Raw genomic sequence first — 27868 nt, forward strand, 5'->3', positions numbered from 1 at the left:
CGAGATGTCTAAACTCCCTCCGTCACAGGGTCATGCCTCCTCGTAATTTAGAGCTCGCAGACTCGTCGTTCGATCGAATCGCGCCTAATGTGAGTTGGGTATAACCAAACAATTAGATTCAATCTTCATTTTTGTTCTTTGGCATTCTACAACATTTGTATTTGTTTTCTGACATTTTTAAAAATCTTTATATATTTGCTTATAATGTTTATATTGCAGCTGCTTTGTAAAATTTACAGTATGGTCAAAAACTTTTCTTCATAAACAAATAAAAACGGATGCCTGCCTGTATGTCAGCCACATAAACCAATCAACATGGCCTAAGGAGGAAAAAAGAAGTGTACTGTAGCTGGTTACCCAACAGACCCTAGCAAAAACCTGCCGACCCTAACTTCTTTTGGAGATCGATTGCTGGCATGGGACATACAGTTTTTATCTGACTTTGGGCATGATTTGAATCTGAGTGAAGCAATTCGATACATCTATCTGATGGAAGTGTACTGTAAACACAGTTGATCCATATTCACTAAACACATACATGTATACAACCTAGAGTCTCAGGGACATTCTACATCTTTGGAGACTCTGATCAGGGATTTCTTTGCACGCAGTGCACATTACAGCACAACGTCACACCCTCAACAGAGACGGGGGGTGACATAGACTTTCTGATTCTTATGACCCCCTCCAACAAAAGTGGTGTGTTCCTTATGTCACTGCTGGAGATAGAAGGGTTATTCATTCTAAACGAGATCGAGGAAGTTTGTCCGAAAATTTAGAGGGGTACGTCCCTATAGTGTTAATTCCAGTGTTGGAAGTATAAAGTGTTAGCATTTTTCCATGACAGTTTATCCATATCCGAATGAAATTTCAACATCTTCAGAAATGTCTTAGCATATACATGTCGAATCTCCGGGCCACTCCGTGTCTCTGGACCAAGTTCGTATCTTGGACTCTGAACAGGATTGGTTTGTGAGGGGCGTCAAGGAGGCTGTCTACATCAGGGCACATCAACCCTCATTGAACCGTGATGGTGGCAGGTTTCGCCTTCCCGCCATTTATGATTCGCTGCTACCTGACGTCATCCGACGACTTCCGGATTAGTGCAGCGAATCATTCATCTGATGAAGGTCGGAGTATTCGGCCAAAAATTTATGGTGAGTTTCTTTCTTTGTGTTGGAACAAAGTTTAAACTGTTCACTACAGTTTATCCATGATGATTACACAGGGCCAATTGAAACACAAACACAATCTTACTCTAGTCTCAGTGCAAGTCTTACATGTATGTGTCTTACCAGGAGTTGTGCTTTTCATCATTCCATCTTGTTCATCTCAAACCGAGTGGTCATAATTTCCTGAAGGGAGACAAAGAGAAAATTCAAGGGCAATTGGAACAAATTGAAACAGATGTCCTTAGAGTGACAATTACTCAAGCAACTGGACAAAATTTGAAAAGGTAGTTAACTCTGTAGATAGATGGTACTTACTTCATCAGAGTCTAAAAGACTTGGCAGGGCCCTAAGGTATTGAAATAAAAACATACAACTGTTACAACACTTCAGAATAGCCATGCATGTATCACAAAGACAACCTACAGAATCCATATGTTACACATTGTTATTTTGCAACAATTCATTTCTGCCTCCATAGATTACATTTTTTTTTACCAGATCTCTCTCTACATTGCTCACATAAAAAGTGAAAAATCAAAGACAAATGCTATGTACAGTATTTACAAGTTCATTGCACAGGGGAAATTCCCCTAGCTCTTTTCGATAAGTACATTTATGTCATACCTGGGCCGCGAAAACGTTCCATACAGGTGTTCCGGACCATGTGATAACTTTCTGTATCACACAGGCTTCGAAGTTGTATCAACCGGGCTTCCTTCGAGTAAATCAACTATTTTGAACTATTTTGAACGGGCCGAATACGGCATGGTTGAGAATTCGAATACTGGATTCTGACGTTAGAATTGCTGTTGTTACAATCTTCTGTTCGAGGACACAACATTTTCTCAACTTCTGGCACATTTCGCATCGAAACATGTGTTTTCTCAGGTGGGTATGACATAAATAACATACAACACGGTGTATTCTGCATCACCATCGGTTCCAGCCCACCCGTGGGTTGGATCACCTCCCAAGGCTGGTACCTCGGGTGATACGGAATACCCCTTGTTGTATTCTATATGTACAATGAACAGTGCAATGCAACTCTTCCAGTAGCTTTGCATGTCGGATGAGCAACACAGACACAGAGCCGCTAACCATTGGACTACACACACTACTGTGGGAGATACCAACTCGGTTTATAAAACAGAGACAATCAGAAAGAGATAAAGAGAGCACTCACGTATCAGCAACTGAGGATGGAATGTTTTCTTCTATCCATTTCAAATCCTCCTCCTTGTAAAGCAAAACAAATAAGATAGTTTGAGTCATGAATACCTCAGTTACTTGAACAATGCAAACAATATTTGCCATGCAATTTAGTTCTTAGATAACCATGAAATTGTAAAAAATAAACTTACAGCCTTGGTGTCCGTATCATTCATGCCTGGAGAGTTGCCGTTGGCATTGTTTTTCCCACTAAGGCCGCGCATCTTCATACCCTCTGTGGACACAACACCAGAATAAAAAGTTACTTCTGAATCAGAATCTGTACCACTAAATTACGATTTGAAGACAACATTTAATTCTCGTAGTGTAGCAAAATTTGTACTAACCAAAAGCATCGTTGAGCATGGGTTCCTCAGCTTCCACATCATGTTCCTCACTCAGGGGAGAGAAGGCATAGCTGAAACAGAACACAGGGTCCCATTCATTAAAGTGCTTAAACCACCGGTAACTAGGGCTGGGTATCGGTACAGCGTACCGGTACAAAACCGGTTTTTATTATTGGACCGGTCCAGAAAAACCGGACCTGAAAAAATTAGGTGGACCGGATGTTGGACCGATTAGAAAATTAACACATTATTTTATCAGGCATTCACACGTTTTGACGCTTGCAGGTGGAAGAAAATAACAAGAGTGAAGTAGAGTAGAGTTTATAGTCATTTCTACCAAGTTTTACCGTCAATCATACAGGTGCAGTTAGCGTTGTAGGATTTTAAAACACCAGTGTAAGTCTAGTACTCCACCAAACAGATTTCTTTGTAGTGAAATGGACCATTGGTATGAGTCATACTGCATCAGGTCCAGGTCCGGTTATGGACCTGATCCTTTGGACCTGAACCGGACCTGGACCTGAATTTTCTGTACCGGTACCCAGCCCTACCGGTAACAATGTACAACTGTTACAATTCCTGATTACCATTTTTGAATGAACATAGTCAGTCACCCTTCTGATGTTATTGAACATTGCAATCTTAAAAATCATACTTCAAGCTCTTGCTTCCTGCCGCCAGGTAATTACGTTAATTGAGCAATATCATGTTGAGCAAGATATTCTGTGCGCACTGACCGCTGGTTGTTGGCCGTAGGCCTCCACAGGACCATGATGACCATCAGGATGACCGAGAACAGGAGGTGCCAGTAGGCTTCATCCACCCACAATTCTGACCAGTCCTGGGGTGGGGAGGGGGGCATTTATAAACATGTAACTACCACGTGCACATACAAGCTTTCATAGTGAAGGCGACTTTTTTGTCAAACTTTTCTTCTAGTTGCATGCTCGCATTGGTTTTGGTGATGTTGGTGATATTATGGAATCAACATGGCTTTACAGTTTATGCCCATTTAATCTTTGTATGATGAAAAATGTAATGGTACAGTTAGGCAAAAGGTACTTACTGACAGGCACTGTGTGAATCTGATTGTCTTGAAGGACCAAATCATGAAGGCGATGGAAGCTGAAAGAAAGAGAAGACCTTCAGTTAAATATTTCAGAAAAACAAATTATTAAATTGATTCTGGGTTGATAAATCTGGTACTTATTTCATGAGCTTTTCTGAGCTGGTATTAGGTACGTCCCCCAGTTCAGTGGCCATTTAATACTTCATGCAAAGTCTGGACATTTTCCTTCTGTCTTTGAGTGGCATTCACTGTAGCTAATATACTATAAAATACATATACGAAGATGAGAGTGTTGGTGAAGTGTCTGTACAGTGACAGTTTGACTTACCTAGCACAGCAAAGATGAGAGTGTTAGTGAAGTGTCTGTACAGTGACAGTTTGACTTACCTAGCACAGCGAAGATGAGAGTGTTAGTGAAGTGTCTGTACAGTGACAGTTTGACTTACCTAGCACAGCGAAGATGAGAGTGTTAGTGAAGTGTCTGTACAGCGACAGTTTGACTTACCTAGCACAGCGAAGATGAGAGTGTTAGTGAAGTGTCTGTACAGTGACAGTTTGACTTACCTAGCACAGCGAAGATGAGAGTGTTAGTGAAGTGTCTGTACAGTGACAGTTTGACTTACCTAGCACAGCGAAGATGAGAGTGTTGGTGAAGTGTCTGTACAGTGACAGTTTGACTTACCTAGCACAGCGAAGATGAGAGTGTTAGTGAAGTGTCTGTACAGTGACAGTTTGACTTACCTAGCACAGCGAAGATGAGAGTGTTAGTGAAGTGTCTGTACAGTGAAAGTTTGACTTACCTAGCACAGCGAAGATGAGAGTGTTAGTGAAGTGTCTGTACAGTGACAGTTTGACTTACCTAGCACAGCGAAGATGAGAGTGTTAGTGAAGTGTCTGTACAGTGACAGTTTAACTTACCTAGCACAGCGAAGATGAGAGTGTTAGTGAAGTGTCTGTACAGTGACAGTTTGACTTACCTAGCACAGCGAAGATGAGAGTGTTAGTGAAGTGTCTGTACAGTGACAGTTTGACTTACCTAGCACAGCGAAGATGAGAGTGTTAGTGAAGTGTCTGTACAGTGACAGTTTGACTTACCTAGCACAGCGAAGATGAGAGTGTTGGTGAAGTGTCTGTACAGTGACAGTTTGACTTACCTAGCACAGCGAAGATGAGAGTGTTAGTGAAGTGTCTGTACAGTGACAGTTTGACGAGGTTACGGCGCAGGCGAAGGGTGCGAGTGGTCTGCACCAGGCTGCTGAAGATCCACCAGCAGATAGCGGAGTCCAGCACGGCCAGCGGGATGGACGCCAGCAGCGCCTGATTGGTCGGGTCCTGTTTGGGCTGGAGATGGAACATCCCAAGAGTTAACTTGTTGTGTTTAATGATGATAAAAGAAGCAAACTGTTTACAGAAGTGTCCAAGAGACATTCTTGCATGCTTTCCACCATTACTGATGAAAAAGATAACGATTTTACTAAGGACACTAAAGGGCACATTTTATTGAAGAAACTTGTCTTTTACTGCCACCATCAAAGAAGAGAAACCCAACAGAAGTAGATCTTAATACTATTATCTTTCTCCTTTACTATGCAGACATAAGTCAGAAATGGCTACGTTTTGCAGGTAGGGTATTAGATAAAAACTCCCAACATCAGATTGTTTTTCAACTCAAGCACTCTGACAGGTTGATAGAGGCTTTCAGAATATCACATGCTCAAGTTAGCAAGTACATTGTACATAATAGTAGAGTCTATTTCAGAGAAAAAGAAAACATGCAGTAATGCTACGGTCACAACTGAAACAAGACAAACCTATGGGTAGACTATGGGCTGTTTTATTGTACTGTTGGCTGGCATCCCTACATTTGTAAGTGGCTCGCTTGACACCCTGCAGCTACCTGGCTATTTTTTGGCATGGCCGGGCCCCCAGATATTTTTTTAACTTACAGTTACAATTAGGGGTGGGTACCGGTACAAAATGTTTTTTCTTATTGGACCAGTCCAGAAAAACCGGACCTGAAAAAATTTGGTGGACCGGATGTTGGACCTATTGGGAAATGAACAGATTATATCATCAGACATTCACACATTTTGGGGCTTACCGGTCGAGGAAAATAACAAGAGCGAAGTAGAGTAGACTCTATGGTCATTTCTGCCAAGTTTTACAGTCAATTGTCAGGTAGCCTTGTAGGATTTTAAAATGCTAGTGGGAGTAGAATACTTCACAAAACAGCTTTCTTTGTAGCAATAATGGACCATTGTTTTGAGTATCATCACAAGTTTTCACATAATGAATCAGGTCCAGGTTCAGGTCCAGACCTGATCCTCTGGACCTTAACCGGACCTGGAACTGAATTTTCTAGTTACAATCAACCCTGGACCCAGCAAAAAATAGACACCATAACCCAATCGTGAAAATTTACAGGTACCCCTGGTATCTGGCAGTACACTGGGACAAATTGGTAGCTTCAAAGCCTGGCCTGCAGGGCTAAACCCCCTACAGCCAACGGTGCAAATGTGACCATAGCATAATTTAAGACTTCCAGCAGGAAAGAGCACAGTGTCCTACAGTTTGGTGTCTACAGACAGGCACCTACCGACAGCCCAGAGGACACATGGCGATAGGGCTGCATGTGGGGGCCAAGAGACCAGGACCACATCAGTAAATGTTACCTTACAGTACAAACCACTCTGATAGGGAATACAGTCACTAACAGTCAAGTTGAACATTTGTCACAAAGGCACTTATACCTGTAGGTTGATACTTACTGGCATAGTGTACATCTATGTGAAGGAAAACCTAAACTTCAGAGTGATCATGCCAAGGAACATACATGCCAAAACTTTGCCTTCAGTCACTCATAGGTTAAAAACCCTAATGATTTGATAAGTTTCATCTGAAATTTTTAATGATACTATCTAATTTCACCAGGGAGAGTTGAAAATGGCTAAGAAAAGACACATCCCTACCAAAAACAGGTGGATATTACTGATTCTTGGTCCCCAACATGCAGTTTTATTGTGCCACAAACACTCACACACAGATATGGACAGAGGCATGCAAGTACATCCATCAAGACCTCACTACATATAGTGATAGTGATAGTTAGATGGGTGACCATGTGTGTACTCACTCTGATGGAGCGTAGACAGCCCTCCACAGACCCCAGGATGAAGTACAGGGCACCCACACCCAACACACGGTGCAGCATTGGGCCAAGACGGGGCCTGGGGGTAAAAACAAAACAGTTGGGTAAGTGAATAGTTTCATCAGGTTTGCAAGTCACTGAATAATAACATTATTCATACACAGCCATTTGTTTTCCACATACAACATTTTGATGATTGTCTGTCACCTTCATTAGGTACCCCATCTGTAAGCAGCGGCACCTATTGCTGCAGTAAAATATGAACCCGTCAAAATTACCCAGAGGAGGGTAACAGGCGATCACTGAAATGTCGGTGGAATAAAACATTTAGTTGTTATTTATCACAGTTAGGTTATTCTCATCCTTTGCGAGATAACAATGACTCCAAGTGTGCAACCCGATACTTGATCAAAGACATTTCCTGAGAAGGTTGCTACAAGGAGATTACTTCTACGTTCTTCACTGATTGTTGAAAGAAGAAATTATTCAAAAAGAGCTGGTCACACAACCATTAGATAAAGGTGAGGATGAAATGACAGCAATAGTAGCCCTTGGTATACCGCAAAATACACACTAGTCTGGAAAACTTGTATCGATTGATATCACGTTCCAGGTTTGACATAAGCTGACTTACTTGACGATTCCATACCCCAGACAGACGATGATGACCAGCATGCGAGCCAGGGTTCTCTTCAGACAGGACACCAGCTCAGCAAACACTACAGCTCCTCGCACTGTGGGAGGGGGGTGATGTGGATAATCAGTTCAGTTGTTTAAGATTACAGAATATTTAGATTAATCCATAAAAAAGGCTACAACCATGAGGCTAATAGTATTAATACTTGGTAATATCTGAGATGCCAACAAATCAAAACCTGTACACTCCTGGTTAAACAAAGTGAAAGTCCAACATAACTCTCTCTGTGGCAGTTTATAGCAGCCAAAGAACGAACATTTGAAGGCTAAAATAGGTTGGGATTATCTTAACTATTATTTTCTATTTCTTTTTAGATTTTGGCTGACATGATCTGACAAAATACAGCAATGTTAAGCTAAAATGAATGAGGTACTGGCATTTTGAACATCATATTCTAATCACACACTATATACATTGTATAAGCATAATTAAGTATGTTTTATAAAAGAATTTTGAATACAATTTGTAATATACATACAGTACTTACAATGACTGTTCAAAACCCTCATCAATCAACAGAGTGTGTTTTCTGTTTTGAATTTCAATACTCAGACATATCGAAACTTTCATGTTCGGTTGCTCGATCCCAAAAAAGGACATTTTTGCTAGGATTGGTAGGGTACCGTATATTCTCGAATAAAGTACGCACCCCAATTAAAGTATGCACCCCTGATTTTGGACAAGTCTTAGACAGATCTTTGGGACTGAAAGGTAAAATGGAAAAACTCAAATAAAGTACGCACCACTTCTCCACCAGTTTTGAACAGACCTTTAACTAAATAAATTCGAATTTATGATGTTTTCCCCAGGTCATTTTGCATAAAATAACCTGGGTTTACACTGTAATTGTCTCTATAAACTTGTGAATTGCCTGCTGCAAATTATAAAAATCACTGAGAACTGGTAGAAGAAATCAGGCAAAACCAGTTGTACAAGTCAAAGTCACTAACTCAAAAGGATTGTATGCAAATGCCACTGTTAATATGTAAATCATGTCAAGACAATTTCTTTGTTTCATGTTTAGACAACTTCAAGACAACAACAATGTGTATGTTTTGAAACATTACTAGAAGTGTAGCTCCACCTTGCTTTATTTTAGGCTTTTCTTACCATTTATCTGTGCAGTAACCTCAAATAAAGTACGCACCCCAACTTTGGCAACAACTTGTAGCACCTTTTCAATTTTGAAAAGTTAAAAAAGTGCGTACTTTATTCGAGAATATACGGTAACTGAAAACACAAGATTTTCCCCTAGGCCGTACCTGACACCCCAGTGCTGTTGACATGCTGGTACTCTGCATAGAACACAGCTTTCTCCAGCATGCCCAGGATGATGACTCCGCCCACCCAGAACTGGATCCGCAGGAGGTCTCTCCACTGGCAGGCCAGCAGGAGCAGCCAGATCACTCCGTAAACCACGTACACGCCACACATCACTCCATAGAACTGTACAGGAACAGTACAAGTGTGGTCAGTACACCACATACACGCCACACATCACTCCATACACTCCACACATCACTCCATAGAACTGTACAGGAACAGCACAAGTGTGGTCAGTACACCACATACACGCCACACATCACTCCATAGAACTGTACAGGAACAGTACAAGTGTGGTCAGTACACCACATACACGCCACACATCACTCCATAGAACTGTACAGGAACAGTACAAGTGTGGTCAGTACACCACATACATGCCACACATCACTCCATAGAACTGTACAGGAACAGTACAAGTGTGGTCAGTACACAACATACACGCCACACATCACTCCATAGAACTGTACAGGAACAGTACAAGTGTGGTCAGTACAGTACATACACTCCACACATCACTCCATAGAACTATACAGGAACAGTACAAGTGTGGTCAGTACAGCACATACATGCCACACATCACTCCATAGAACTGTACAGGAACAGTACAAGTGTGGTCAGTACACCACATACACGCCACACATCACTCCATAGAACTGTACAGGAACAGTACAAGTGTGGTCAGTACAGCACATACATGCCACACATCACTCCATAGAACTATACACTCAGGAACAGCACAAGTGTGGTCAGTACAGTATATACACTCTACACATCACTCCATAGAACTGTACAGGAACAGTACAAGTGTGGTCAGTACAGCATATATACTCCACACATCACTCCATAGAACTGTACAGGAACAGTACAAGTGTGGTCAGTACACCACATACACGCCACACATAACTCCATAGAACTGTACAGGAACAGTACAGGTGTGGTCAGTACAGCACATATACTCCACATATCACTCCATATAGAACTGTACAGGAACAGCACAGCACATACATGTATACTCCACACATTACTCATAGAACTGTATAGGAACAGTTGATACACCACACATCGATCAACTTATAGAACTACATAGGATCAGTCAACACTCCACACATCACTCCATAGTACTGTACAGGAATAGTACGAGTGTGGTCAGTACAGCACATACTCCACACACCAAGCAGGTTCTTTTTTAACCTCCTTGACACTACACAGTAACAGCAAAGTATTGACACAACATAACTTACAGGTAGCAGTGCCCAGTCCGTAGCAGAAAGGTAGCTGGTGCCTTTTCTCTCAGAAACACCAACTGAAAAAAAACCAGTAAAAACATTGTATTAGCAATTCTACAATGTTGAGAAAGTTCCCACAATTGTTCCATGGTACAGACTTAATACGTAATGCCAATTTGTACTTTTAAAAGACAAAATGAAGGCAATAGCTTACCAGTCAATTGGTAGTCTTCTACACCCTCCGTCTTCACTGGTAGAATTCTCACTACTAGCAAGTAGGGGCCACTCTCCCAGGAATGGGTTACAACATTACCTGAGTGCTGGGAGAAAAATGGATAGCATAAGAATCAATTAAGTCTATTTATTACATTCCTATCTGCGACAAAAAAACAAGACCATAAGATGTCTTGGACAGAAAGATACAAAAACTGGAAGTTCTGCTGCAGTGCCAAAGTCACACACAAAATCCACCTTGATTTTTGTCTTCCAAAGCCCTACCGACTTACCAAATACCATTACAGTCCATCCATAGGCTCTAGTGCTATGCTGTTCACAAATATTCGGAAACACAAACACAGACACAGACACACACACACAAACACACACACACACACACACACACACACACACACACACACACACACAATACGTCCAATTATTGGAGGCAATCAAAGCATATTTTTCCAGGGCCTGGAAAGCAGTAGTTCTCAAAGTAGTGTGACCTCGACAGTCCTGTTTTTCCAATTAGATAGCCAGGTTAACAATGTGTTTGTAAGATGTTAAAGCTTGCCCAGGATTGCCTAAAAAGAGGGTACTGTAAATGCATTTAAGTTCGCGGGGATTTAATTTGGCGGTGGCGGGAAAAAGGACTTTTTGCTTTGGTTTTAATTTCGCGGTAGCACCATGCACTGTAGTCTCTTACTGCCATGGAAAAATGTTCGCTGTGGTTTTAAGTTCGTGGTGAAACGGCCACAGCGAGAACCATGAACATTAAACCACCACGAAAGTTTCTGCATTTACAGTACCCACTAAACAAAGGATGTCCATTTCAGACACTACAGCATGGTTCTTAAATCAGCACTCAACACGAATATGCCCTCACACGACAGACTAACACAGACTACACTAACTATGCTACACAGAAGACTGCTGAAAGTTCCTCAGCAAAAAGACCCAGTACCTCATCACCAATCTGGGAGTGGTTGCCAACCTCTCTTATGGTTTCCTGTGTTTCGGCTTCTTGCTGCTGTTCTTGTTGCTGTTGTTGGCTCTCTGCTTCCACATTTGGAGTATCTGCCTTTTCTTCCACCTCCTCAGTCTCTTCTTCCTTCTTTTCTGGTTCTTTTTCTTCTGCTGGCGGTGCCGGTGGTGCTGGCTTTGCTGCAGGTTTCTTCTGTAAGAACACATAGTGAAGAGCATGTTTAGCGAAGCACAAACTGATGGTGAAACTTATCCAAATGCCTTTAAAGTGCTTATGTCACCAATGACACTTAAGTAGTGCAATTCTTGATTACAAGTACTAGTAACCATCATAAAATATACACCCGTCTGGTATTATTGAACATAGAATCTTACAAATCATACTTCTAGTTGTTCTTAATTCCTGGTGCCAATTAATCAAGTTAGTTTCTGCCAATTACATAGATAATAAACATGGCAGCTGGTTCAGAGCCTAATACCAAGAACACAATCATATAGTTTACTTGAATGTATGTTGTCAAGCTAATCGTGGAAAAATCACACAAGCCCAATCTGTAAGTACAGTAGGTCATGGACTTGGCCAATCAGCACTTTCAGATCCACTGTGGAATGGGGCCAGTGGACATGTAAGTTGTATAAATCTTTAATAACTACTCTGATTTTCTTCTAGCCACTCCTACCTTTGACCCGCCCTTCTTCCTAGGTGCTGGGGCTCGCCTGCTCCGGGTGTTTGGATCGACCAATGACGTCTCTCCAGCCGTTTCGTCCCCCCTCTTCTCTGCAGAGGCGTTCACGCTGAGGGGCCTGTCTACCAGGTTAATATCTGGCTTTAAGTCCTGCAAATAGAGGAATGTTGTTACATTTGTATACATCCCTGTGAATACAATTATTTTACACCTGGAAATGATCAGATCACGGGCATTTCAGGTTACAGTACAGAAAAAATAGGGTTGGTAGTCATAGCTAGGAATTCTCTTCTTTTTTTCTCCTGTAACACAACATTTCTTTTTAGACCTCTTACTTCTTCATTGTATTTTATCTTTGATGAATTGTGTTATTCTAATAGGTGTTTGATCAATTCACCTAGTCATCATGATATACAGTCAAACCTGTCTATAGCGGCCACTCAAGGGACTGGTCAAAATTGGCCACTATAGAGAGGTGGCCACTATAGTCCATGGGCCAGAGGAAAAATCGGTACCTCCGAGGTGGCAAATTCTCCTTGTTATTTTTGAATAGTAGAAGGCCTGTGGCATATATTTTGACGTGATAGCCATTCTGGTATGGTAGCTTTCTACCGGCTATCACCCTTCAAACCTATCACCACTTAAATGATCTGGAAATTTCGATTCTTCAATAAGGGGGAGGGGCAAAAAATTAAACATCAATATTTTTCCACGAAAATTCACAGGCTGGTAGAACCTGCTAAGAGGATCATAAAAATATCAATTGATTTTTGATATTGTGATTCAACACGAAATTATGACTGCCTAAAATCATATTTTTTGGTGATTTTCTGGTGAAAAATATATACTTTACTTTCCAATATCGTTCATTTATTCACATTACCTATGGGGCCTTGCCTGATGAGTTAGACTTACCGTACCTATCCTTCTCTGCATATTAAGCTTTAAATGATCGAAATCCATCAATGAAATCCGGAGATATGAATGTGTGAAGAATGACACATCTGCCAGCTTGTAGTGACAATATCGTTGCTAAGGCCGTTGCTAAGGCTGTTGTTAAGGAGGTTTCAGATCGTACTCCACAACAAAACTGATGCAAAGAACTTACTTTTCTGTAGTATTTTACTCTGATTACATCAGTAGAAGTACAAAGAATCGTGTTAAAATGTTTAACATGTAACAGATGCAGAACGCCCATTCCTCATTAACTGGGAAAATTGGAGGTAGAAAATTGTAAAAAATAAAGTTGTCCAAAACGCTTACCTGCTGGTATGAACTTGTTACCACTTATATCGACTATCTTTTGCTATTTTTGTCTGGTGCTAACACGCTTAATTTTGGAGATATTTGATTTTTAGTAGGCCATGTCATCTTTCCTACAATTTCGTAATAAAGAGCATATTACTACACAGAGAAATGTTCCAGCAAGTAATAGTGGATTAACAACAGCCAAATTAGCGAATTTTCCAACCCAAAACCTTCAAATTACACGCCAATGAGAAATATTTAACCACCGTGTCATTTGTTTCGGAATAATCATCAAAATTACTAGCTATTAAGTTTGCTACATTTGTATAAAAGTAAATAAATGATATATTTTTTTTTCTGATATGAAGACAAACCGTTTAATACTCCTCAATTTTCACCCTGTAGGATGGGATAAGAGCGATAGAATATATTTATGAAAATGGTTGGAAGCAGGCGATATCTATTCTACAGGTAAATGCCAATGAACTGTGGTAACGTAAATTACAGAATCTCTAACATTTGGAGGAAAGCCGAATAGTGTACATACTGGCTCTATTTGAACTGATCAGGTCATGTTCGTCTATAATGCTGGACCTCTTATCTTCATGTTGCTAACTCAGAGTAGCAAAAAAGTGTATCTTTGTTATCCGGAATACCCGAATAATCTTGTTCGTCCTGTACCCACCCGGACTCTGCGGAAGACACCCAAGATATGCAAGGTCTCTATCTTGGCGGGGTCTATTTAAATACATGCTAAGTAACAAAGGATTCACGCAATCAAACGCTCTAGGTCAGAACCGCTTCGTCCTCGCGTCCTTTAATCAAGTCTTTGGGAATAGCAGGACATGATGCGATGGCAACATGCACCAGATGGACTGGGCCTTTCTAGCACAAGCTTTCGATATTGGAAAGACAACAAACTAAAACACCAGTTATCGCACTTCTTATAAAACATTTTTTAATGTCAGGAAAATTTTTGTTCGTGGAACAAACACAATGTCACATCAATACAGAATGAATGTGCTACCTAACAAAATGTCCATCCATACACCTTATATCGTGTGGTTAACTAATACTGGCAGAAAGAACTGTGTAATATGTGTATAACAAGGCTTTTGTTGATGAGCAAGGCTATAAACAACATTATCATATAGCCAGGCGCCGCGGACCAATCAGAAGGCCCCGTTCCACGTTGGTTATGACGCCGTAACACAAAGATCCAGGCCAGGCAGGTGGGTTTCGCTCCTCTGATTGGTCAGAATGAATCGACACCGGTGCCGGTGTCGATTCATTTTGACCAATCAAAAGTAGCGATACACACAAGAAAGTAAGATATATGCAGGCATTGACCAATAAAAAGGAGCGAAACAAATACCAGAGCAGAGGGAATAAGTACAGACTGTAAGGGGAATGGCTCCATCTAACATTGATAATGCGTTTTGTTCGTTCTAAAAAGCCCGCAATGTTTCGGATATTTTCTGTGGAAATTTTTGGTTTCAAAATGCAGTGTGTAATCTCCTTACATATGCACGTACCAAAGAACAAATGTGAATTTTCAGAAATTCGATAAAGAACACACAGGGATGTCGATCTCGGAGATTCGAGGACGAATCTTGAAAAGAAAAGGGGGAGTAGTGTAACAGTGGTGTTCAAGGACTGCTAAACCGAAGACGCCTAATGGCTTAAGCCTTTTGGCTGAACGGTTTGCACGTTCGATTTGTGATCCGACTGCCCGGGTTTGGCGTGGGTTCGAATCCCGGGAGTCGGGGTGTTGTTTCTTTCTGTTCTTACTCGCCCCTCGTATTTCTACATTCCTATGAGAAATGAAAAGTCCCAGCATCGTAAAATTCATTGAAACAGGAACATATAAACAGACTGCATTGTGACTCTATGGCAAGCCAAGCCCACCTACAGTAACATTACAGCAGATAATACGTCTTTGGTTGATGTGCTCTTGCTGAACATCCGATGACATGTTGAAGAAAAAAAATGGTAACGTAAATCATATGGTAACGTAAATTATATTTATGCTTTTAATGATAAATAAAATTTTAACAAACAGCTCTGGAAAGATTAACTCTGCAGGCAATTACTTATCTGGGAGCATTCTTTCCTATGAGTACAAAAGTAATGATCTTTCTATACATTCTAAGGGACTTATTATGGTAACGTAAATTATATCAAAAAAGTGACAAACGGCCTGAGATTGGCGGTTATAGTCATGTTTCCAACATTCGTGTTTTATGTGTTCTGTCATTTGTTTGTTACGCAACACCACTGTTTAGCAGATAAAACAGTGAAAAAATTATCGGAAAATGTCTTTTCGTAAGCGAATTACACCCAACAGAAGTTCGGTAACGTAAATTATACAAAAGTTGGCGACAAGAATAAAACGGCATCTGACGTAAAAAGGTCGTCTGCTGGACAAGTTCATCAACACGTGACAAGCCGGCCTAAGTGGTTGATGTAAATTTTGACTGAAAATTTAAAGAACTACCGTCTTTTAATTATCAGAATGCCACGATATTCACCTTTATAGCATTTCCGACACGTGTTTTTAGCGTGTTTCTAAGCAAAACCTTACCCGGGACGACCAAAAGGCAACTAACAATGGTGGGAAAACATTGCTTAGCATATTACTATCATGTACTTGTAACGGAAAAGGGCAAAATACGTAGTCATTGTGTCTTTAAAGAAAACTGTGGTCCGCTGCTTATGTGAGACAGCAATTTGCCCCTTTAACGAGGAATGGGCGAGAAATGTGTTTTTTTTACGTCATTTCTTTCAGAATCGTTAGCAAAACTGTTGCTAAGGCCGTTGCTAAGGGTGTACTCAGTCATGTTTCAAGCCAAAACAGCAGAGAGTCAAGTTCTCTGACGCGTGATTTTGCTCCTGTCATCTTGTAAATCATACTTAACTGTGAAAAATATCATAATTGATTGGAAATGTTAATTTGGGCTCTACATGGGGGTTATAAGGATACCTGAAAATGAATTACCTTGATTTCACACATTTTTTTACAAATCTTTTGCTCTTTTTCGTCATTTAGTAGATACCTTACTAAGATTCACAGCATATATGTAGTATGTCGTACACAATGAAAAAGGCTCTGCATGGGGGTTACCAGGGCACCACATATGTGACACCGTTTAAAGGGGCATTCCACTCCAAAAGGGGTTGGTATTTTCCAATAGATAATGTGTCAATGAATAGTATAATCAGCCGAATTTTGTGGAATTCACCTTGGGATGAATTGCGCGATATGTGTTTGGAAAACAATATGACACTCAGTAAACCCATGCAGACCCTACACATGCATTCCCTAAACGCATAGACACTTTGTTTATCGTGCATATTTTCGGAATAAATGAGGATCGCTAAGCACACCGAGAAGGCAAATTGCTCATAATATAGCAAAGAACACATAACAAGACGAGATTTCTTTGCGATCCTGAAATTAGTTTTGTAACCTCACCTAAAAGTTTTGCATTGTATTCAGCCATAGGATTAATTCAATTAGAGGGTACTTGGGGAGTTTGGTAGAAGACTGAATGCTTTTGAGGCACATGAAGCAACTGGGTACTTGATCATATAATGTGAAGACGTATGCATTTATTACTTCCTAAAATTAATATCTATCGGAAAATAACACTCCCGTGTGAAGTGGAATGCCCCTTTAATACACAGGATACGTAGCTGCAGGACTGTGTCATGCATATTGAAAATTTATCTAGAAACAAGACCACAAAAAAGGTCAAGAACAAGGCTACTCTGGGATGAACACAAGTATATTGTACTTTTCTTGATCAAGTTCTTTGACACATAATTTTGCTACTCTTATCTTGATAGAATTGTGACAGTCTTTTTCACTTTAATTTGTACATATGAGCACCTTCAAAAATATGATTGTATGAGAAACCAGGCATACTATGCTGAGGTCGGAAGATCGAAGTCGGCCAAATTGAGTAATCCTTTGTGATAGGTATGTGGAACTATGAACAGCCATATGATAAACCCTCGAGTGTTTCCGTTATTGAGGCCTGGGCCGCCCTAAGAGGCCCTTAAAAATCAAACAATTTATTGCCGAAAATTACTGAAATTACGATGGCTACCCTCATAGATCTAAATTAATATAATAAATGAAGATGTGAAGAAGTTTTGTATTTCCACATAGGAAATGGGATCCTTTCTTTTACAGTCCAACAGGTGAGGATAAAGAGGATTTGATTGGATTTGAGAGGATGTAATAGGGGGTTACCTGGTTGACTAAAAGCAGAGTTTTAATCTCTCAGAATTTTAGTCATTTCCAAGGCGTAATACCTCCCATGCTTCCTCTTTACATTGAAGATAATGCACCTGGTGTATGTATTATTGTTGATGGAAAAAGGAAAATCTACTTAATGAAGAAATATTACTTGTCTTACTGGGCCACATAGAAGACGAGCCAGATCAGGGTATTGGCGGCTTTGGGGGGATTTGGGACCATGATAAATCGGGTACTGAGAGGAGGTAAGTTATGGAGACTTTTGGTATAGCGGTGAAAACCACACATAAACCATCGTGTAAACTTAATATGGTCACAATAATGAGAAGGGCTCTGTATGGACAGATAAGATACAGATCTTTTATTTCACAACCCTTGTTTTATTTTCACCCCGTTTCGGTGATCGTCTGTCACAATCCTCAGGGCAATTCTGACCGGTGCACTGTACTGCAGCTATAGTCGGTGCTACTTACAGATGCAAATACATCATTGGAAATCAAGCAAGGACTGTGAAATACAATAGAAGCCGCTTAATTGCACACCCCATTTGCCAATTAATCGTGTGGTGCAATGATGCGAAGTTATCCAGCTGGACCGCATCAGTTCGGGATTTTGGGATTCCGTGCAATTAACAGAAGTGTGCGGTAATACATTGTACGATTAACTGGCTTCTACTGTAGCCTTTATAAAAGTACAAAAGATGTTTATTATCTACGTACAAGATGTTTGAGAAGAAGGGCATTGTCACAAAGGAACACAAGCGTCGACTATATTTACCGATAGTGTTGAATAGTTCTAGTTAATTGCACGGAATCCCCAAATCCCAAACCTTTAAATTTGCAGTTCGGCTAGATAACTTCGCATTATTGCACCATGCGAATAATTGCACAAAATTTGCTGGCAAATGGGATGTGCAATTCAGCGACTTCTGCTGTATCAAGAAATAAATGCAAAAGCTCATGCAAGTAGGTGGGGAAAAGCAGTGTTCCAACTGCTGCAAAATTGATAGCATCAATGAAGACTCACATAAGACAGTATGTTATGAAAAACATGGAGTCTAAACCATTGAAGGCATACAGTCATATGGAGGCATAAGGGCTGTAGAATAGCCCAACAGACAAAACAAGCAGGTAATGCAAGACAAAAATAGGAAGATGCCAAATCATGGAACTAAAAAGCCTTTGGTGTTGGGGTCAGAGAAGTGGTGACCTTTACCACAGTGCCACAGACTAATGACCTTCCAACATTAGGACAATCGCAACACCGGTCGGTAACACACAAGTCACATCACCTCCTTTCTGACAGGAGACATGCCCATTTTCTTACATTGTATGAAATATCTAATGTATGTATGATCGTTCCCTCTGACCAGTATCTCAGACATGCCCAACGTTAAACCAGAGGAAATCTGACTTGTGACTTACACACTTGATTCAAAATGTCAGTTCATTCCGACCAAGGACGTTATGTTCTTGCATGGCAGGCACTGTGAAATATGTATACACTAACATATTGACTACAGTCATCTTGTTGTAATGTTTGAAGACTTCACTTTTTGCGAACTGGCAAAAACCTAAGGCCTCAAAGCTATTAAAGGCAACTAAAACGTATATCAGACCATTTTCATATGCCCGTTACACACTCGTTCTCATTGAAATATCGAATATGGCATTTTTTGGTCGAAAAATAAATCGGCTTTATTTTCAGTGAAAACTACGTGGTTGTTTAGGAAAATTCCTCCTTTAACCATAGCCAAAAATGGCAAGTTGAACTAATTATTTTCGGCCCCATTGGTAATGCATTACAGGGCATGTGAACAGTAGACTTTACCCTGTTTTCTTCGAAAGGACTCACCTTGTTGACTACATCATTTAGGTATAAGTGAACGTCCCTCAGAGGAACATTTAAAAAGTGGGAAGCTTTTTTACACCAGGTCAAAAAGAAAGCTTAGACAGCATCGAACAATGGTAACGTTTGTTACAGTCATTTCTGTACAACATTTTGTTAAGCAAGGTGGGATACAAATGATAGTCAACAACCCTTTCTTGTTTCTTTAAAAAGCCAGAAAAACTGTACAGCGTCACAAAAACGATCATTTCTAGTCTTATACGTGGATAATATAACCGTGGCAACCATCGTACTAGTGCTGGTAACGTTTGTTACAGAATCTGGCGACAGGCATGAACCACCTCACACAGCCTCCAAGATCAGTGACAGGAGCGATCTGACGTGATCGGTCAGAGGGCCTGGATAGCTAGTTTCACCTACCGAACTATCATTCTGGAAACTGAATTGTTACATTTTTGGCTACTATTTGAATTCTTCGTTTCTTCTCAGGCGACAGCCATATTTTAGGGGGTGAAATCCCACCCGTGGCTATAATAATCTTCTAAGCCATCAACCAATACGAATGTTGTTGTGCATCATTTGTAAAACATTACAGGGGTTGTGGAAAAGTGAAGGAACCAGTGATGTTGTCTATAATTTGCTCCATATCAAGGCGTAAAGTCAGGCGACAGCATTTCGACATTTAAATGAGAACGAGCCTACAGGCTCAATGACAAAGAAAATTCCCTTAGGCATTGGAGACCATCCTAGTTCTAGGCACATGCACATGTGGAAACTTGTAGGTTGTAAGTTTTGTAATCTTTACAACAGTGTAGAAAAAGGCATCGGTAGTTTTGTATCCAGTGTGTCAAGTTTTACAAGCCTGCCAGAATCTTCAGTTAGCTACGTTTTACACCATATATTACACTGCTCCATTCTAACGGGTCTCCATACATGAAAATTTTGTTATAGACTTTGTTTTTGGTTTGCCCTTATGTTAACAAATGAATGGTCAGGCATAATAACACACCATTAGACTAAGTGTGTTGCAGTTTGTCCAACGCAGCAAACCTGCACTGCACCTGATATATAGTCAATGAGGTTATATAGACATGTCTAGATATGCCTATACATGTCGATACAACCTCGCTCCTTTATAATGTATAACATCATTGATCAAGAAAAGTACAATATACTTGTATTCATCCCAGAGTAACCTTGTTCTTGACCTTTTGTTATGGTCTTGTTTCTAGATAAATTTTTAATATGCATGACGCAGTCCTGCATCCACATATCCTGTGTCACATATGTGGTGCCCCGGTAACCCCCATGCAGAGCCTTTTTCATTGTGTACGACATACTACATATATGCTGTGAATCTTAGTAAGGTATCTACTAAATGACGAAAAAGAGCAAAAGATTTGTAAAAAAAATGTGTGAAATCAAGGTAATTCATTTTCAGGTATCCTTATAACCCCCATGTAGAGCCCAAATTAACATTTCCAATCAATTATGATATTTTTCACAGTTAAGTATGATTTACAAGATGACAGGAGCAAAATCACGCGTCAGAGAACTTGACTCTCTGCTGTTTTGGCTTGAAACATGACTGAGTACACCCTTAGCAACGGCCTTAGCAACAGTTTTGCTAACGATTCTGAAAGAAATGACGTAAAAAAAACACATTTCTGCATCTGTTACATGTTAAACATTTTAACACGATTCTTTGTACTTCTACTGATGTAATCAGAGTAAAATACTACAGAAAAGTAAGTTCTTTGCATCAGTTTTGTTGTGGAGTACGATCTGAAACCTCCTTAACAACAGCCTTAGCAACGGCCTTAGCAACGATATTGTCACTACAAGCTGGCAGATGTGTCATTCTTCACACATTCATATCTCCGGATTTCATTGATGGATTTCGATCATTTAAAGCTTAATATGCAGAGAAGGATAGGTACGGTAAGTCTAACTCATCAGGCAAGGCCCCATAGGTAATGTGAATAAATGAACGATATTGGAAAGTAAAGTATATATTTTTCACCAGAAAATCACCAAAAAATATGATTTTAGGCAGTCATAATTTCGTGTTGAATCACAATATCAAAAATCAATTGATATTTTTATGATCCTCTTAGCAGGTTCTACCAGCCTGTGTAATTTTCGTGGAAAAATATTGATGTTTAATTTTTTGCCCCTCCCCCTTATTGAAGAATCGAAATTTCCAGATCATTTAGGTGGTGATAGGTTTGAAGGGTGATAGCCGGTAGAAAGCTACCATACCAGAATGGCTATCACGTCAAAATATATGCCACAGGCCCTCTACTATTCAAAAATAACAAGGAGAATTTGCCACCCCGGAGGGTACCGATATGTGAAATTTGGGGTGCTGGCCCATGGACTACTATAGAGAATATGCTAATTAATTGACCACAAGCAATAAGTTACACATGGTTTTAGTACCCACTGATCTTTATTCACATAATACAGTACTGTACATGTACTGCAATGATTTTACACTATATGTATTAAGAAAACAAAAGCTATAAAAAGTTTTAAATGTTCTACAGTTGATATTGTCTGAAGAGACCGGTATCGTCATATTTCTTTGATCTTTCGTCTTGTATCCTTTGATACTTCGCCGTCCGTGTGTTCCCTCCCGCGTTCACACGTCAGGTTCGCCCATTATGCTAATGTGGTACTCACAAGAAAAGTCTCGTCATTTTAGACTTATCTCTTAATAAATGTAAGAATAAAATCCACCATAGTCTGAAGTTCATATCATTTTGTCTTTGTAACAATTCATTTAGAAAGTTTTTGTGATAAAAATTAACCTAAGCGATAGTGTATTAGAACGTAACTTTAACGCAATTTACCTCTGTAATATTGGTGTCGTCTATTGACCTTATATTACCTCGCTTGTCGGCGGGTATGGGTAGCGCCAGTTTACGAAGTTTTGTTTTGAAAATAAATCAAAGAGGTTTTAAATCCGGCGTAGGGTGACGATACGGCAGCTGTATATGGCCGAACGCGTGCCGAAACATAGATCAGCGGTCCGCGTGGCCGTAATCGGCAGTGTTTTTGTACCTGCAGGACCGGAAATCGTGTGGTCGTGGCCGCGTTGGACAGGTGGCCGCTAAGCCTATTTCTTAATCATTACGAATCCAAGGGACCGACAAAAAGTGGCCACTATGGGCAGGTGGCCGTTATGCAAAGGTGGCCGCTAATACAGGTTTGACTGTAAATGATAAACATACTTTCCATTGACACCTCACAAACCTGTCATGTTAATATGCACATGAAAGAACCACTTAGATTAGTTAGAACCATATCTTGATAATTGTTCTCTTAAACACACACACTCAAACACTCTCTCACACACACACTCTCTCTCACACACACTACACACACATTGTCTCTCTCTCTCTTTCATGCACACCACACACACACACACACACACGAAGGAAAAGTCATCCCCTACTTACCACCAGATGAAAAGGATCCCCACACTTGTAAGTTTCCGGATATTCCACCTTTTGGTACTTGCCATAGTCGTACACAGGGTAGGACTGTTGGGGGCTGTCATAGTACTCTTGGAATGCTGAATCCTGAAAAGGATAAATCAATATAATAAACACCAGGGTACATCAGGCAATGGTTCTAACAGTTATCGACTGTGTGAAGTAAAATGAAAAGTACAAATTTTACCAGCATTTTCAGGAGTTTACCACGGATCAAAATACTGCACATGGGTGCATATGCACTTTTGTGCCCCTAACATTGAATTTGAAGCCGTGCATGAAAGTTTTGACTTTGGGTGCACCTATGAATATAATTGTACTCAAAGTGCTATTTTTTAAAATGCACTTGGCCCAAATTGAATTTTGACCCTGTTTTGAAGTTTTTTGCTATATCTCATTTACTTTTAGTACAGAAAAATACTGTATATCTATGATGAACTGCTGTTTTCTTTTGTTGGATTTTATTTACTTATTTACTATGTAAATAACTATAATACATGTAAACAGTATTACATGTTAATAATCTTAGTTTGTGGGAAGACTCCTAAAATACCTTAGAAGTTTCTGATCTACGTATGTAGCTCCCCTGTATCTTCTTTTTCCCTTTTGTAAACAATTGCTTTATTTCTTTTACGTGCATATAATCAACAACAACAAGAACAACAACAACAACTTACTCCAAGGTCAACAAACTCTTCAAAGCAGTCAGAGAAGCGGAGCATCCAGCCGACCTTGAACTCAAAGGGACTATCCTGGTCTGATGACGACTCACAGGTCACTGGGAAAAAATAGAGTTTAAGTGTAAAGCAATTATGCTTCATTGGGGTAAAGCATCATGCTTTTTCAAGTAGGTAGTAGCAGGCAATGTGGCTTCACTACGGTTCACGTTTTGGCCAAGTTACACCGGGTCACCTAAGTCTTCTCAATAAATGGGTGGATAAAAGTGCAGAGGATTGACTCTCCTCAAGCACGGGACCTAAATTATACAACCTACATGTATCTGAGGGACAGCCCAAGGTGTAGAAATGTTCTCATGTTCGCCTGAGCAAAGTGATGCAAGTCTTGTAATGTGCCTTATATAAAGTTTCTTTCCCAAGAGCACAACATCAAGAATGGTTTCAAACCCAGAACCTCTGCATTTTAGACCAAACACTTTAGCTACCAATTGCATAACACAATGCCTCACAAAAATAAATAAGAAAATTTACGACATAATCATAAACTTCTTGATACACAACCATGAATTTTATTACGAGCCAACGTTTTGATGACCATCTGTCATCTTCGTCAGGGCTATACTGACTGGTTTACAGTGCACTGGAGCTAGGTGTTACAGGTTCACAGTGCACTGGAGCTAGGTGTTACAGGTTCACAGTGCACTGGAGCTAGGTGTTACAGGTTCACAGTGCACTGGAGCTAGGTGTTACAGGTTCACAGTGCACTTACCTAGGTGTTACAGGTTCACAGTGCACTGGAGCTAGGTGTTACAGGTTCACAGTGCACTTACCTAGGTGTTACAGGTTCACAGTGCACTGGAGCTAGGTGTTACAGGTTCACAGTGCACTGGAGCTAGGTGTTACAGGTTCACAGTGCACTTACCTAGGTGTTACAGGTTCACAGTGCACTTACCTAGGTGTTACAGGTTCACAGTGCACTAGAACTATAGATGATGCAGTCCCTGTATAAAGCAGAACCTGTAACAGGTTCACCTAGGTGTTACAGGTTCTCCTCTCACCTGGGTGATACAGAACCTGTAACACCTAGCTCCAGCGCAAGTTGTAAACCTGTCAGTATAGCCCTGACAAAGATAACAAATGGTCATTGAAACGTTGGCTCGTAATAGAATTTATGGCTGTGTATCAAGAACTTTGTGATTAAGTAGTTTACCAACCTGATGAAATTATTCATGAAATTTACAACATGTTTCTAACAAAGCCTTACCAGGGCTCAAAATACCACCTGCATATGCAGGGTAGTGCAGGTAAAATTGGAGCTGTGTAGGTATTTCTGGTGACTACCTACAGCTAACCGGCACTGGCCCATGTACTGGGTTTATACATAAATGTCCTATAATGTAGCTGTATATACAAATGTAGATTGTCATTAGCTGCATTGACTGTTACTACCTATAAAGTATAAAAGAAAAAAAGCAATGGTTCCTGAACTATTTTAGTATGATCTAAAATTCCTAAATTCGGATTGGTGCAGGTAAAATTTGTCTGGTGCAGGTAATTTTCAATGTTACCTGCACCAGTGCAGGTATGTAGAAAAAAGTATTTCGAGCCCTGCTTACAGTTACAGTATAAATACTATAATTAAGCCACAGTACCTGTAATTGCCACAGATGTCTGATTGTACATGGTCTTGACGAAGCCAGCATACAGAGGTTGGTTGACATGTTCCCCTGTTACCTATGGCAGATGAGAAAGGAACGTTAGTTTTATAAACACTTCCACAACACAAGAAGATATACAACATTCTACTTTGAGCTCCAGGGCTTTCATGTATATGAATTCGAAATATTAAGAGTTTTTCTCATGTAAATTATGCGCCTTACATGGGTACCCCCTTATATAATCCAACATGGTATGCTTTTATATTACAAGTACTTTGATAAGTAATTCTATGTTAATGATCTTATACTTTGTCATAAAAATACCAAAAAAAAAACTTTGAAAAAGATACAATAATAAAACACAATCATACATTTTATAACATTTCCAAGCTGCACTCAGCCATACACTCCAGAAGAGGCTACAAATTTGCAACTGCAGCATTATAATAAAGGCTGACAATTGCATATTTCTGCTAGATTTTTCAGTTAGGCCAAGGGAAAAAAAGTTGCTTCCAGTGACACGATCGTCCCTAGCATTTTTGCATTTGGACTGTCGACCACTGGCAAATAACATAATAACATACTTTTCCACTAAACAGCTGAAAAAGCTGTAACTGTAAGATCGTTTTTCAAACATACCTTGTTAGTGTGTGTGTGTGTTTCTAGATAAAAAATATTTTTTAAAAAGGAAGAGAATCGTTACCTATCGATTGTCTTTTTTTTTTCAGGACTGGGATTGGAAACGCAATTTTTTTCCTAGGCCTTACCAGGGTATGACTCTATTGACGACAGCACAACATAATCTGCTTTGAAACACAAGGTACATGTACAAATACAGTACAATCCGTGATTGTGATCCCTCAAGCAGATAATCTGGTAGTCATTATATAGCTATAAGGCCTTGTCTGGTATGCACTAATGCAGTATAGATTCTAATCTACATAAGGATTCTAATTTCTAGCCAGTGCATTTTTGGGTAATAAGCACCATGCTATAATTCGTGACCACCACTCTAAATGAGTACCATTATGCTAATTTCCCATTAATGTAGTCATACCCTTAAACATTTACCTGTGGAATAATGTCTGATCAATTATGAAAAAATGTTGACATGACCCTCCAAACAAAAAAAAATCCTTCTAATCTCATGTGGTGTAAAAATAAAGTCCTTATCAGTACCTATTTGATCTACATTTTCAAAGTCTCATCTCATCACAGCTCTCGATTGGTCAAGTTGCTACCTCACCATTACCATTACACTAAAACAAAAACCTGGCTAGAACCCTTCATTTCAAAACTCTGCCTATTAGTCATTCCTCAATTTATTGAATTTTAAAGCATATTCTGTCATATTTTCTCTCAGAAATGGAAAAAAAAACAGACTTTAGTCTAGACATTAGAAGGTCCCACCAATGCTCTAATCTTGAGTCTGCATCATAGTACATTTCCACCCAAACCATCTGACCACGCCCCCTTCCTGTGATGCCCAGTTGGGTTTTGGGGCGTACAAGGTAAATGCACTGGAGTTCACGGTGGTTTCATGTTCGTGGTTTTCACACTCAGTGACCTCTTCACTACAAATACATCATGAAATATCATGATGTGATAGAGGCTTTTCCATCTTAAGCACTCTCGCTGAGTCACAAGAAGTGGGTGGTTTCCGGCGACCAGCTGTCTGTAAAGGTGTTCAGGCTTGTAAACCCTAGTGCCTTTACAGACAGTCAGTCACTTTCCAATACTGTACAGTATGTGACTGTAACACCAATTTGCGAACTGAAAATCACAGTAAACAATACCGTGAAATTTGATCAAATTTCAATGCAAATCTAATATGCATTTAGTATTTTCTTCTACACCGAGGGCGAAGAAGTCCTTTCTAATATTAATGCACAGTAGTTTGGGGTTGCAAAAATCAAAGGCTATAAAATGCAAATTTCTATAATAAGCCTTTACAATTTACAAGTCAAGTGGCTGTAGTACGAAGACAGGGAAAATTTAGACGTTACTGATGAGTCGGCGGAACATTTTCATGCATATTTTGTCGTTTCTGGAGCCAATTACAAGATTACAAGAAAATTTCCTAGATGCAACCTTAAAAAATGATGACAAATTCTATGTTGCACAAAATTTTACGTTGCGTTGGTATTTTATTGAGTAAAACCCTAACCATTCAAAGTGTGCCATGAAATACCGGTTTCTTAGTAATCATTTGAGCTACTATTGTTTGTGTGTGAGTGTGCAAGATTCCTAGTTAATATTCCGGTTTTGCAGGTGTCCCATAATCTTCTAGTACACACCTGCACAAATTGCATTCGGGGAATATGGCCATTGGGAAGTCAACAATATCATACTTGATTTTCACCACCTAAAATCCACGTACATGACGCGTTTATGATTCCTATCCGTACCTTGATTGTTGAAGACCATTTCCCCTGCTCTGGAGTCGCCACAACTCCAACAGAAGAGAGCAGGACGATAAAAACACCGACGGTGATGACAAAATCGCCACGTCTTGCTGCCATTTTGCTTCTTCCTAGCACGCATGCGTCATGACCTCTCCACGCAGGGGGTGATGGGAGGTCATAGTTCAAAA

The 27868-nt window shown here is 40.0% G+C and overlaps 1 protein-coding gene across 3 annotated transcripts; it reads right to left on the reverse strand.

The window, feature by feature from the left end:
• Window positions 1–1224: 1224 nt before the first annotated feature.
• On the reverse strand, window positions 1225–27843 carry LOC118429075 (transmembrane protein 87A-like). 3 transcript variants are annotated; one of them, XM_035839450.1, is made up of 19 exons: window positions 27684–27843; window positions 25270–25351; window positions 23618–23718; window positions 22905–23027; window positions 12075–12230; window positions 11375–11584; window positions 10409–10514; window positions 10210–10271; window positions 8905–9088; window positions 7580–7679; window positions 6931–7024; window positions 4952–5138; window positions 3795–3853; window positions 3466–3569; window positions 2729–2799; window positions 2534–2616; window positions 2356–2408; window positions 1488–1518; window positions 1225–1355 (listed from the first exon to the last, which is right to left on the reverse strand). In XM_035839450.1, the coding sequence occupies exons 1-19, from the start codon at window positions 27795–27797 to the stop codon at window positions 1314–1316; spliced, it is 1962 nt and encodes a 653-aa protein (XP_035695343.1). In that variant the 5' UTR covers window positions 27798–27843; the 3' UTR covers window positions 1225–1313. The 3 variants fall into 3 exon arrangements, with proteins under 3 accessions (XP_035695343.1, XP_035695351.1, XP_035695334.1); XM_035839458.1 differs by having other exon boundaries at window positions 1226–1355; window positions 11405–11587; XM_035839441.1 differs by having other exon boundaries at window positions 1226–1355; window positions 11375–11587.
• Between the last annotated feature and the right edge of the window lie 25 nt (window positions 27844–27868).

The sequence above is a fragment of the Branchiostoma floridae genome, chromosome 1 (assembly GCF_000003815.2).
Source record: "Branchiostoma floridae strain S238N-H82 chromosome 1, Bfl_VNyyK, whole genome shotgun sequence".
NCBI classification, from domain to species: Eukaryota; Metazoa; Chordata; class Leptocardii; order Amphioxiformes; family Branchiostomatidae; genus Branchiostoma; species Branchiostoma floridae.

Bases quoted from the DNA above. Each gene is read 5' to 3' on its own strand.
- LOC118429075 (XM_035839441.1), bottom strand. From the start codon at position 27,797: ATGGCAGCAAGACGTGGCGATTTTGTCATCACCGTCGGTGTTTTTATC. The intron at 23,028-23,617 runs GTAAGTTGTTGT...TATCCTTTTCAG, and splicing joins AAGAGTTTGTTGACCTTGGA to GATTCAGCATTCCAAGAGTA. The intron at 10,272-10,408 runs GTAAGCTATTGC...GTTTTTTTTCAG, and splicing joins AGAAGACTACCAATTGACTG to TTGGTGTTTCTGAGAGAAAA.